The 14131-nt window shown below is 40.7% G+C and overlaps 1 protein-coding gene across 13 annotated transcripts in view; it reads left to right on the top strand.

Annotated features, from left to right (window-relative positions):
• The window catches only part of LOC117514653 (focal adhesion kinase 1-like), a 176274-nt gene that overhangs the window by 106658 nt on the left and 55485 nt on the right, over nt 1-14131 (top strand). For 8 of the 13 annotated variants that reach the window (XR_004561922.1, XM_034175216.1, XM_034175215.1 and 5 more), the window contains 8 exons: nt 2347-2454; nt 4056-4173; nt 4641-4671; nt 6996-7066; nt 7468-7485; nt 8180-8236; nt 10544-10564; nt 13040-13137. Coding sequence is in view for 12 of the 13 variants with exons in the window: in XM_034175216.1 (XP_034031107.1) it covers nt 2347-2454; nt 4056-4173; nt 4641-4671; nt 6996-7066; nt 7468-7485; nt 8180-8236; nt 10544-10564; nt 13040-13137 (522 nt within the window). In the remaining variant the exon portion in view is untranslated. The remainder of the gene's footprint in view (nt 1-2346; nt 2455-4055; nt 4174-4640; nt 4672-6995; nt 7067-7467; nt 7486-8179; nt 8237-10543; nt 10565-13039; nt 13138-14131) is intronic. The other 5 variants (XM_034175220.1, XM_034175213.1, XM_034175219.1 and 2 more) reach the window with 3 other exon arrangements.

The raw sequence follows: 14131 nt of genomic DNA, 5'->3' as shown, positions 1-14131 counted from the left end.
CCCTGAACCATCCCTTAGTTATGCTGCTATAGACGTAGACTGCTGGGGGGTTCCCATGATGCACTGTTTCTTTCTCTTTTTGCTCTGTATGCACCACTCTGCATTTAATCATTAGTGGTCGATCTCTGCTCCCCTCCACAGCATGTCTTTTTCCTGGTTCTCTCCCTCAGCCCCAACCAGTCCCAGCAGAAGACTGCCCCTCCCTGAGCCTGGTTCTGCTGGAGGTTTCTTCCTGTTAAAAGGGAGTTTTTCCTTCCCACTGTAGCCAAGTGCTTGCTCACAGGGGGTCGTTTTGACCGTTGGGGTTTTACATAATTATTGTATGGCCTTGCCTTACAATATAAAGCGCCTTGGGGCAACAGTTTGTTGTGATTTGGCGCTATATAAAAAATTTGATTGATTGATTGATTGATTAAATTCAGAGTGGTGCATACAGAGCAAAAAGAGAAAGAAACACTCAGTGCATCATGGGAACCCCCCAGCAGTCTAAGTCTGTTTGTTGTGATTTGGCGCTATATACAAAAATTGATTGATTGATTGATAATGAATTATTACTTCCAACTCTTTAACTTGTGCGAGTCCTGATTTAGTTGATAAAAAGAAAATTAGCCATACGGCATCTGAAAAATGTGCACAGATTCAGAACTATTTTTAGCCATAAAAATGATGTAACCTGAGATGCTGAGCGTTGGCTACCTGAAGGTCAGTCCACCTGTGTCCACTTCATGACTTACAGCAGGACACACAGTCAGTCTTGGTTGTTTTTTTGTCTCCAAAGGTAATATGGCTTTAATATGGTTTTAATTTGGTTTTTAAATCAAATTCTTGTATTTTGCAATCAACCTATACCTGTCTCAGCCTCTTTGTAATCTGTGGTGTATTCAGAAACAAACAAAACAACATCACATACGTCTCAGTAAGACCGAATAATAATGATTACATACCATGAAAGTGGTGTGTCTGATTTCACTCCTGCTGTGTTCACACACAGAGCCATGTAAAATTTTTGTTCCGCTGTGTGGTGTTATCATTTGATTACAGGAAAATCATTCCTCCACCAGAAGCTGGCTCCTGTTAGCTTAGCTATCGCTTGAACTCAGCTTAGCAAATAACACAAATGCTGAAGTTGGTCCATGTCCGGCTCTCCTGTTAAGAGCAGTCACATATCGTCATGTTCTGTCCGGCTCTCCATGATCACAGAAGCGGCTTCCTCCCCTGCGTCCCGCACGAAGTTCCTTAGCTTAGCATGGGTTGGTGCAGTCCACAAACGTGGCTGGTTCCATGCTTTTGGGAGAGGAAACACACTTACTTCAGAATTTTTCTCCTGGCCACAGGAAAGGAAAGAATAAAATCAGTGGTTAATTCATGTTTTCAAAACCATTCTCACGCTGTGCTCAGTTTCACTTCTGCTTCTGTCCGAGATGCACTATAATTAAAAAAAAAACTCACCTCAAAATATTATCTTTGGAAAATCTGTCCACTTAATTAACAATGCTAGTCGCTTTAGTGCATCTTCATAAAACATTTTGACGTATTCACCGTCAAAGACCACAAAAACACTGTTTTCACACTGTAAGAAATTTCTATTTTTTCCCCATTCATTTCAGTAGAGGCCCTCAAGGGAGCGTTACCGTAAATGGTGTCATTAAAGTCCATTTCTAGGAGAGGTTCATGTTCATCAGCAGCAGGTGAAATCAGGCTAAATTCCCCATGTTTATGACTTAATTTCTCAGGGCATATGGCACCAAAAATAAAACACAGTACATCAGTATTTTCATAATTCTTTCTTTATTTAGAATAGTCAGCTCAGTCAACTAGTGATATGCGCTTTAAGATCTCTACTGGGAATCATACCGCCCTCTACTGGTTTGGTTTGAGCCATTAGAGTTTTTTCTCTTTTCTGTCACTTCAGTTGAAATATAAGTTCAAATGCAAATAATATAGCATGACATCCCCCCGAAATAGTAATATGAAATAGAAAGTAGGTTTACAGAGACAGAAGTGGTCCTGAAGTGCTTTTTGAGTGCACTTAATTTGGGGGGTAGATGTGCAGTTTTGCAGCAGTGAAACTTGTAAAGTAACTTTAATGCCAAGATTACAGAGTTAATTAATATTTACTAGCTACTAAAATACAATCACCAAGGTTGCAAATTGACCTTTATTTTAAAAAGGGTTCACAAACCTGATCGTCATATATTTAAAATAATTTTAGCTGAATCATCAATCCTGTGTTTGATTGTTGTTATTGTTTTATAAACCAAAATGGGACTGACCTGTGTTCTAGATGAATTTAGATGAATTTTTTGATTGCAGTGAATACAGGCTTTATTATTTGTGTGTCTCCAGCCTACCCACTTAGCCAACTTTAACCAGGTACAGTCCATCCAGTATTCCTCTTTGGAAGAGAAGGACAGGAAAGGCATGCTGCAGCTGAATGTAGCCGGCGCTCCAGAGGTAAACAGACACACATATTTGCATATCCTGCATAATTCTCCCATGCAACACGTACTCTGACGTATTCTACCAAAATGTTAACTGATCTATAAAAAAAAGCATGAAGCAATTATTCAGAAAAATACGGCATACAGCACTTAGAATTAAAGACTTAAAGCAAAATAAATACACATCTGATATGACTATCCTTTGGAGGGGAGGGGGCCGTTTCCCCTTCAATTCAATGGGAAAGTCTGTTTAAAGCCCCGTTTACACATAGATGATTTTGTCGGCGGGTAGTACGTAGACCGAAGTTCACGGTAGTTCCGGCTGTTTTCGCGGTGGAAAGGGGCGGAGCATTTCACCGGCGTTTTGACCGCTGTACTAGCCGCAAATACGCGGATAAAACGTGAGAGGCCTGCATGCAGCGCGCTAGCGTTTTTATATTGACCTCCGCCTATCGGCCGTTTGGAACGCCGTTAACCGGGGGGTGGCATTTAGAACGGCGTACTGTCCGCTAACGCCGCCGTTTTGTCTGCATCTGTCACCGGTTAAAACGCCATTGAGGACGCCGATGTGGGCTCTATCGCCGTTTTACACGCCGTTGATTAGGGATACAACGCCGGCCGCCAATTACGGTGGTGTAAACTGCGGCACTACAGGAAGGGGCAGGATGAAACGGTGATTAAAAAGTATCAAACGCCGTTGTTTGCGTTGTCTCCGTCGTCACGCAAATTCTCCGGGAGCGCTCCCGGAATTATTCGACATGTTGAATAATTTTTTCGACGATTCCCGGTAAAGCCGGAACTAAGCCACGCCCCCTAGTGCCGGCGTTAACAACGGCGTGTGATCCTTAAGACGGCCAAAAACTCTTCCGGGACGCTTCCGGGAGCTCTTACCGTCTATGTGTAAACGGGGCTTAAGTGTTTGAGTTGAGTGGTACTGTATGCATTCAGCAGAGCATGTAGCTGAGTGGATAAGCAGCTGGCCCGCCAATATCTATACCTGGGGCCTTGACTGGGAAAGTAATCTGCATCAGACTGGCATCCCATCCAGGGGAACTTATAGACTCTAATCTGCTTCACGCTACAGAATCTGGAGATAAGCACCGGCACCAACAGGCCTCAGAGCCTATAGAGGACTTAATTCTATATATTCATAGATTTATACATTTAATGTATTAGTTTTCTTTCCTTGTATCACCCATTTTCTGTCTGCTCTGACTTCAGATTGGGGAAATAATTCAGTAAATGTTCGAGGTGGACCATTGATCTTTACATGTGTGATAGACAAAGAAGAGCTTCGGCTCTTTATGGTATTTGAAGATGTATTTTAGTGTAATACACAATATGGAAGCAGAACGTAGGAAGGTTAGGATGAGTGCAGCTGTATACACAAGAGTGTTGGTGTGAGCGGGAGTGCATTCAAGCGGGCCTCACTAATGAGAAAGCACGTGTGCCTGAATGCAGAAGCATATCTGTGTAAAAGAATGAATGTGTGAATATGTGGACTTGTAGAAGACGTTACTTATAATAAAGCTGTCATTGTGTCTACTGTGAAACCAGTCTCTGTCCCACTCTAAACTAATCCCGCTGTCTCTGTGTGCGTGTGTGCGCGCGTAGCCGCTCACAGTCACCACTGCATCGCTGACCACGGCAGAAAACATGGCTGACTTGATTGACGGCTACTGTCGGCTTGTCTCCTCGACAACACGCTCCTTCATTGTCAGAGTTCACAAAGGTGAGGTTCATAATTGCAATGATTTTCCACTCGCTGCGTATATAATCAGATTAGTTTCTGCATCCCAGGGAGCTTTTTCTCTCTCAGTATTACATTTATACAGCTTTGTTAAGCTAAATCGTTAATTGGAAGTCTTTTGTTTTTACCTATGTTGTCTTCGCATTTAAGACTATACTGTGGCTCTTTCCGTGGTAACAGTTATGTCTGGTAACATGTTTTACATACACTATAAATAGTCATCAGGCTGTAATTGCCTCATCCATCTTTCTAACTGTATTCATATCTGCATGAGGCTGGTGAGACTTTGCATTTATCCCTTTGAAAATACCAGAATGTGTTTATGTTAACATTTCTAAAAATAACTATAGCTGCACAGAAATGATGCACTTGTATTGCAGCTTTAACATGAAGCTGGTCTCTTCGGTGTCTAATCGCTGTGTTCTTTTTTTTTTTCCTTTTTTCGTCAGAGGGTGACAGAGCTTTGCCTTCACTCCCCAAGTAAGTCACATGACAAGTTTTTTTTATATTGTTTCTGGTTTAAAAATAAAGTTGTTGCTTTGCTGTAAGATCTGAATGTTCCCTCACATTTATTCTGTCAGCCCAGCTTTATTATTCATTCATTTATTTTCTGTTACTTCTCTGGGTCCAGGTCACAATAGGAACAGATTAAATGTGTCATCCCACACTTCCCTATCCTCAGCTAGGCCCTATAACTCCTCCTGGTGTTCCCTAGGTGTTTTCCAGTGTGTCCTGGGTCTTCCTCGTGGGCTCCTTTCAGTCAGACATGCCTGGAGGACCTCCCTAGAGAGACAACTGGGTGGCATCTTCAAAAGACACCCAAATCACCTCAGCTGGTTTCTTTGAGTGAAATTTGATTAAACCAGTAATTTATAGGTCAGAACATGATGGAAAAAATTAGCTTCTTTGAAGTTTCCATATATTAAATATACCCATTTTTAAAAGCATTTTTTTTTAATTAAGCTTAACATTTTTGTAGCACTACTGCGCATTCATGTATCATAAATAACATTGTTTGTGCTGTCACATGTAGAGAAAGTTTTTATCACAATTTTACAACTTGAAACATGGTGAAAAGTAGACCAAAATTAGGATGTGGGTTATTCCATGTTAAACCAACAGAGGCCGCTCAACTAACTTCTCTGTCCACATGTCACAGGTCTGACACTTTGTCATTTCTTCGCTTGTCCACCTGAAGGCGTGTTAGCATCTCAGTCTGTCTTTGGTGGTTTTTTAGTTTGATCTCCTCAGCAACAACCCCATGTGTGTTGGTGATTTGCATTGGTTTAGGTCGTGCATTTTTCCACCAGTGATAAAGGGGGAAGTCCTTTTTCTTCCCCCCCCGTAATTGCCAGAGAGAGCAGAAAAGAGGAAGACAAGCTTCCATTCGCACGTGCTGCACAGAATGCGTGGCACACCTTACCATAATAGTCAGGAAAAACCTTGGTGAAAATTATTAATCATGATTCAAGTTTTACTGGGCCTATCACCAAAATTTAAAAGCTGGTGTATTGTTTGAAGTCCGCACTTTCAACACACATTCTTCATTTAATTTGATTTAACCTTTCTTTAATCAGGTTGGTCCCACTGAGATCGACACCTCTTTTGAGACCGGGACAATTCTAAACTTTCCAATTCACCTGAGCTGCATGTCTTAAATTACAATTAAAAACATTCAAACAGAGACTCAGAGTGTGGTGGATTTGATGGGATGACTACTTAATTTGATGCGTTTCTGCGTCAGACAACTATAGAGGGTTAAGGATGTGTGTGTGTTTTATCTCAGAAACCTAAGATGAGACATGCCCAAACCTTTGCACACTAATTTTTTGGTGTAGTGATGTTCTTTACATAAAATATGAAACCAAGATGTGCAGTTTTTGAAAGTTTGTTGACTTTGGGTTGGAATTACCCGTGCAGTAAGAGCTCACTTTTTGGTTGAGCTACTGTGGCTGAATGGTGATCAGAATAATCTGAGTAAAAAATGAAAAGAAGGAGAGAGCATATCTCACCCATATTGGCCTCTCTTCATTGGCTTCCTGTTAATTCTAGAATAGAATTTAAAATTCTTCTTCTTACTTATAAGGTTTTGAATAATCAGGTCCCATCTTATCTTAGGGACCTCTTAGTACCATATCACCCCAATAGAGAGCTTCGCTCTCAGACTGCAGGCTTACTTGTAGTTCCTAGGGTTTGTAAGAGTAGAATGGGAGGCAGAGCCTTCAGCTTTCAGGCTCCTCTCCTCTGGAACCAGCTCCCAATTCGGATCAGGGAGACAGACACCCTCTCTACTTTTAAGATTAGGCTTAAAACTTTCCTTTTTGCTAAAGCTTATAGTTAGGGCTGGATCAGGTGACCCTGAGCCATCCCTTATTTATGCTGCTATAGACTTAGACTGCTGGGGGGTTCCCATGATGCACTGAGTGTTTCTTTCTCTTTTTGCTCTGTATGCACCACTCTGCATTTAATCATTAGTGATTGATCTCTGCTCCCCTCCACAGCATGTCTTTTTCCTGGTTCTCTCCCTCAGCCCCAACCAGTCCCAGCAGAAGACTGCCCCTCCCTGAGCCTGGTTCTGCTGGAGGTTTCTTCCTGTTAAAAGGGAGTTTTTCCTTCCCACTGTTGCCAAGTGCTTGCTCACAGGGGGTCGTTTTGACCGTTGGGGTTTTTCCGTAATTATTGTATGGCCTTGCCTTACAATATAAGGCGCCTTGGGGCAACTGTTTGTTGTGATTTGGCGCTATATAAATAAAATTGATTGATTGATTAAAATGTCAAACATCACCTTGTCCTTTCTGCGGCAGAGTTTCAAATCATGAGAAGCGAATGGAGAAAAGGATGGACGGAGTCCGGACCAGAGCCGTTTGCGTCTCAGGTATCAACCTTAGGCTTATGTCTCCATTGTTTATTAGTTGCTCCCTTCCTGCTCTCTCTTTCTCTGCCTCTAATTTGCTGTAATAGTCAGGAGTGACAGTGACTGCTCAGAGTTTGAGAAAGCATTCATAGAAATGCGCACACACCCGAACAGATGTTGTTTCCGTTATAAAGCCTCGTCTTTGTGCGCAGTGAAGAGCTCTTGTCTCAACAGATGTTCCCATGGAGAGTTTTAGTCACTGTCTCCTTTATGATTGTACTGACCTCTGACTAACTCTCATTTACACCAAATAAAAATGACCTTAATCATGTGATCATGACGTTATATAATGTTTATGTGTTTAATGATTAGCTGATGGATGCCTGTGTCTTTCTGTTTCATGCTGCATGCTGCTTCTACAGGTCAGACTAGCGGCGATGGTAAACATTCTTTCTATTAACCATCCTGAATTGATATCACAGTGGGAACCCCTGATGCATCTGCATGCAGTGGAGCTGTGTGTGTATGTGTGTGCATGTCTGCAGCTGTCTGTTGAACTCTTTTGGATCCATGACTCACACACTGTGTTCCTTTATCTTGTTTCTGTGGAAAGAACAATCCTTTCCATCCCTCCCATTTCCTCTCTTGTGCCTCTCTGCCTCTCCCTCGGTGGTGTACCTCTCTCCTCTGTCTCCCATTTCTCATGTGCTGCAGTGAAGCTGTACGCAACGGTCTTTATTTTTTGTGCATGTGTTTGCAGTTGGTTATGGTGACAGTTGATGTGAAAGGTATTTCCGTGTGTTTGTGCTCTTTTTGTTATCGCTGCATGTGTTGATTTGTGTGAAAGGCGTTGCATACATGCGACAGTCCAGTCGCTTATTAGAAAGGCAGGTGCTACAAACCATTTTGATAACAAGACTGTGCGTTTGTGCTTTGTCATAAAGAGGACACTTTGCCGTTCCGCCTCACGTGTAACTTGTAAATGTAAGTCCACCTGTCAGGCAGGGCTGTCAGCTTTTTATGAGTGTAGTTTTTTTTTTTAAAGGATGCACTTTTGGAGTTTTCTTTTTTTATTTATGCTACACCAACTTGTTGATTCATTCTTCTTTCCTTCGTGTCACTGTGCTTCTGCAGAAACTGATGATTATGCTGAGATCATAGATGAGGAGGACACCTACACTATGCCTTCAAGTAAGTAGACCTGCACAACGTGCACACAAATGAAGGCAGCAGGATGTCATAAACCTTGTCTGTGATCATGTAGCATCATGTGTGCATGCAGACGTTTGTTGGTGTGACACAGAAAAAGGTACCTTAATCTTGTTCTGGCAGAGCTGTAAATATGTGCATGTAGGAGAATATATTATTCCATTTGTCTCTGTCTGTGTGCCTGCAGCAAAGTTCATTTGATATCAGTATGAGTTCCACTTTAATTTTTCTCCACTGCCTTTGGAAAATGTTTTAAGTGTTTGATCCAGTTTCTCTGGAGTGATTTAGTTGTAAACAGGAAACGCACCCAAAACCAAATAGAATCTGCGATGTCTTAAATAGACAAACTAAACCGGTGTCGCAGACCGAACAGTCCACCCCTAAAAATTGGTCTGCCCTGCCTCCACTGCGCATGTGTCATTTCGGAGCTCAGCTCATCTGAGATGAAGTCTCTTCATCCAAAGCCATCAAATGGATTCATGGGATTATTAACCATCAGAAGACAAAGTAAAACCTCTTAAATCATTCTAAAGTCAGTTTGAAGTAGAAACGAGGCTGTTATAAGCAGAAAGAGGCGATAATCTGTGATGCTTTGAAATGATGGACGCGCAGTGAACGCAACAGCTAGCAGCTCGTGTAGCTGCTGCGCTCTGATCGCTTCCTCCATCTTTTATGATGAAATAATGCTGAGTTTATGTGGAAATGATTGTTGTACAAAAACCTCAGATATCTTTCGCTGAGATAGATGATGACTGGAGTGCAGTTTTAAGCAGAAATGAGGTGATAATCCATGAATCGCAGCTGATGACACATGCGCAGTGAAGGCAGGGCGGACCGATTTTTAGGGGGGACCGTTTGGTTGGCGACACTGGATTACTGCTTTACATTTGTTTCAGTGTAATTCATTACTTTCCTTTTAAATCACCTCCTGCTTTCTGTTTTGAGCATCTAGCCTGAAACAAGATATCTAACATTTTTTTAAATGTGTTCAATGCATATCAAAGAACAACTTGATATGCTGAAATTTTTTAGGAGTCTTAATAATATCTTGAAATATTTTAAATAATAATGACTGTTTCACCGGAATAGTATTTATGAATATGTCAGTCCTAATTAAAAACAAAAAAATCTACTCTGATTTTAACATTGAATAAGAGGAAGAGTGGTAAAATAACTCCTGACTAAGGTTTGAATGTGTCTAAAGTTTCCGTAATCATGTGTGCTGAAGTTATGTAGAAGGGGAAGCTACTTGAACCTGAAATTGTATTATTAGTCTGGAGTCTGTATTAGGTGGTGCTCAAAGGTTTTAAAAGCTTCCCCAAACTCTTTTGACACACTGTCTGAATTATCCAACCACAGTTGTAAGACAGAATTCCAAACAACACCATGTGCTTCTGATTCCCATCGTTGCTATAATGCTGCATTCCATTATTTTTGAATGAGTCAAATTTTTGCAGGATATTTCTGAGTCATGACTTGTAAAATGATGATGAAGTAAATATGAGTGGGTCTGTTGTGTTGTTGTTTCTGCTGAATAATGCCTGTTTGTCAGATTTAGGATCGTTTTTGTTACTATAAGCTCACTGCAATGCAAGTAGGTGATACTACATCGGCAACACTTAGAAGCAGTCGGTGAGATCATTTTCAGCTAAGATTTAAATAAAATTGTGGCTTTAAATAATGTGATTGACTTTCAGAATGGTGTACAAAATAAATATTGACAAGAAAATTGTCCATTTAAAGTGTCTCAAAATGTTGCCTAAGTATCATAAGTACGGATTGATTGTTCTGTGCAGCTAAAATTCCAATATGAATGTCTCCATTCATAAATGATGGCTTTCACTTTAGTCATGTGGTGTGGCCTTGCAGGTGTGAACATAAAAGTGCATCCATAGAGATACAGTTAGTCGAAGCGTAACATTTTTTTATATGTATGTTACGAAATGCAAGAAAGAGCAACCAGAAATCCAGTCAGCATTCAGCTCTTAATATCTGAGATGAGCTGTTTCACTGTTGGCCTTTAATATTATCAGGTTGCCAAGCAATGAGACTGGTGATGTCTGGTTCGTGTTAACCAGTGGCGTTTGTTACTTTCTATCAGTTTTCTTTGTGTCGGCAACATTTTCTTCAGATGAAAACATAACCACTTGAATGCAGCTGAATCACTGTAACGTTCATAAAGTATCATTGACAAAGTAAATAAAGGTTGTCTGCAGTAATCTTATATCAGTCTATGTGTGTACTCACAGCTAGTTATTTCTGTCTCCTATCACTAACCTGTTTTCCTAGAATACTATGGACTTGATCAAGGTAATAAGTGGAATGTAACATAAGTCTGGTTGTATTGTGTTGGCACGTTGATTTGGTGATTGTTCTTATTTTGTTTGTTTGCATCTTTACACTCAAATTTTGAAATTCTTTGTGTACGTGTACCCTGTTGATTTGATTCCCCTTGTATTTGAAGTGTTTTTAGTTTGGGACTGAATTGGTTTATAGCTGTAGAACTTCAGGATCAAAATTGTTGTTTAGGTTACACAGTTAATGAAATAAAACCTGGTGCAAACTGTGTTTAGTCTGATGATTAAAAATAAAAAAGGCTGAGTACACATTTGTTCCTCTTTATATCTGCGGTCTGAAGGAGGACGCACAGAAGGAGAGAAGGGTTTAAAGAAATACACCTAAACTACTATCAGATAGGGTCGTTACAAAAAAATTGTTTCAGGACAGCACCAACTTTCTTGATGTTATTGTGTTTGGGTGACACTTACACAGGCATAATTACGACAACTGTATCTTGCATTTTGCTACTGTTTATTGCAGTTCATTTACATTTTTACTTGTTGTCCCAGTAAACTCATTATTGTCATGCATTGTTTTTGTTTGCCCCCCCCACACATAAAAAAAAGCTTAAAAAAGTGCACTTGTACACCCACTTTTTGTGACAGCATGAAAGAAAAGAGAAACTCAAGAGATTTGTCAACTAGATCATATTCTATCATTTCCTTATGTATTATATTTAAACACTTATTGCATGGATAAAATCAGGTCAGTTGAATATGAACAACAGGTCATAACTAGATGGTAAAACAACAACGTCTCTCAGCGGCTCAATTTTTACATTTTGAATTTGTATTTAAAATAGCAGTGTAACCAAAGTATTGCTAAGCTGTTAACCTTAAATTTTCAGAGTCAGCCTGACTTTATCCATAATACATTTCACTCAGTTATAAATTCATCTTTGTGTCTACATTGAGATTGTAGTCGCTGTGTTTTGTTGTGGTTTTGCTGAGTTACTGTTGCATGCTTATGATAACATAATTGCTGTAAAGCCAAGTTTGTCAGAGTAAGAAGAAAGATCATCTGCAATTTTATTAATTCTGACTGGGTACATTTTAAGTACTAATTTAACTTTCAGCTGACTCCGAGCGGGTAGCTGAGCAGGTAATTAGCTGGTCTACCAATAATAGTAAATCTGGGTTTGAATCCCGCTCATGCTACCTGGTTGCGTACTTGGACAAGACACTTAATCTACATAGTCTTCGTCCGTCCAGCTGTAACTGGGTACCACTACAAACCAGGTACTCGGCTGGGGAAGTAACCTGCGTCGGCCTGGACTCCCTTCCAGGGCAAGTTGTAAACTCTCATGATGCTACAGAATCTGGAGATAAGCCAACGGGCCCCAGGGCCTATATAGGACCCCAACAAATGGTGGTGTCACAATGTTAAACGATAAATTTTTCCATTTCACCAAGATACAAGCTGGAGCGCTTTAGACATTTATTTGGACAACCTGACAGACAGATGTGTGAAAATAGTATAAAATGCTACAATGTAACACTGTATATTTATTAGCATTAGTGCGTGGAAATAGTGTGTCTGTTTGCGTACAAATTAACGGTGAGCAGATTGTCACCCAACTTGGTCAGAATATTCCTTGGGTGAGAACAGATCAGTCAAAGGTCAAGATTGTCAAAAATATAGTTCTAAAAACATATTTCCCAGGATATCGCTGCAGTCAGCAAGGTTGGAGAGATTACATGAACTTGCACATCACCCCTGTAATGCCTTCACTGGGTAACAGAAATAATTTAGTAAAATTATATGGTGACGTGTGGATAGTTTCACACTTATGAACAGTGGTGTCACTGATATAGTGTTGTTGCTGTTTATTTTCACTCACGAGATTTGTAAACCTATTATTATTATTTTTTTTTTTATCAAGATGCAATATGTACAGTTTTGTCCATTCTGGTCAGGGAGCATGTGCTTGTGCTGCGCATTGTCATATCCACACCTGAGGGCCTGAATGGCAACAACCCGGGCGGGCAGCCAGTCCATCCCCATGTCTCTAACATAGCCATCTATTTGCTGCAGCCAAGTAAAATGTAGGCGCCCACTTTTTTCCAGTTGCTAGGGTCTTTAACACCCAGACACCTAAAAGATGGATTATGTCCACAGAAACACTCCACATGGTCAAAAAGGCTAGTCTGAGCCTCTCTAAACAAAGTTCCTTTGACACATTCTATAACACTAAAGCACCACTACAACACCAGTTTTGTGAGCAAGCATGAACACTAAATTTTCTGTAGATTTGCTAGAAGATAAATGAAATGGCCTACTTTCAGTGATTAAAAGCAGAAATGAACAAATACTGCATGGTCTCATTCACTCTGACAAGCGTGGTATGTATATGTATGTGGATGCTTGTGTGTGTGAGAGAGACATATAACTGTGTAAGTTGTCATAATTTTTGTCTGTATTTGTTTGTTTATACTTTGTATTCAGCACAGGACTACGAGATTCAGAGGGACCGTATTGAGTTGGGGCGTTGTATAGGTGAGGGCCAGTTTGGAGACGTCCATCAAGGAGTCTACATCAGCCCGGTATGTAGTCTGTCTGTCTCTCTTTTTGTTCCTGTCTGTCTGTCCCACATATTGTACTGTAAAAATCTCTCTCCTGTTTTCCTGCTTAAAATGTGTGTTAATTTTGATTAATTAATGGAGCATACTGTAGATAAGGGCAATAGTGTGCTATGAACAACAACAAGACAGAGAGAGAGATTAGTGTTGTGAAAATTGAGAAATTTCTAGCTATATATATATATATATATATATACTCAACAAAAATATAAACTCAACACTTTTGGTTTTGCTCCCATTTTGTATGAGATGAACTCAAAGATCTAAAACTTTTTCCACATACACAATATCACCATTTCCCTCAAATATTGTTCACAAACCAGTCGAAATCTGTGATAATGAGCACTTCTCCTTTGCCGAGATAATCCATCCCACCTCACAGGTGTGCCATATCAGGATGCTGATTAGACACCATGATTAGTGCACAGGTGTGCCTTAGACTGCCCACAATAAAAGGCCACTCTGAAAGGTGCAGTTTTGTTTTATTGGGGGGGGTTACCAGTCAGTATCTGGTGTGACCACCATTTGCCTCATGCAGTGCAACACATCTCCTTCGCATCATCCGTGAAGAGAACACCTCTCCAACGTGCCAATCACCAGCGAATGTGAGCATTTGCCCACTCAAGTCGGTTACGACGACGAACTGGAGTCAGGTCGAGACCCCGATGAGGACGACGAGCATGCAGATGAGCTTCCCTGAGACAGTTTCTGACAGTTTGTGCAAAAATTCTTTGGTTATGCAAAGCGATTGTTCCAGCAGCTGTCGGAGTGGCTGGTCTCAGACGATCTTGGAGGTGAACATGCTGGATGTGGAGGTCCTGGGCTGGTGTGGTTACACGTGGTCTGCGGTTGTGAGGCTGGTTGGATGTACTGCCAAATTCTCTGAAACGACTTTGGAGACGGCTTATGGTAGAGAAATGAACATTCAATACACGAGCAACAGCTCTGGTTGACATTC

The sequence above is a fragment of the Thalassophryne amazonica genome, chromosome 7 (assembly GCF_902500255.1).
Source record: "Thalassophryne amazonica chromosome 7, fThaAma1.1, whole genome shotgun sequence".
NCBI classification, from domain to species: Eukaryota; Metazoa; Chordata; class Actinopteri; order Batrachoidiformes; family Batrachoididae; genus Thalassophryne; species Thalassophryne amazonica.
Note: the sequence above shows the minus strand (reverse complement) of the source record. Positions and strands in the feature narration are given on the sequence as shown.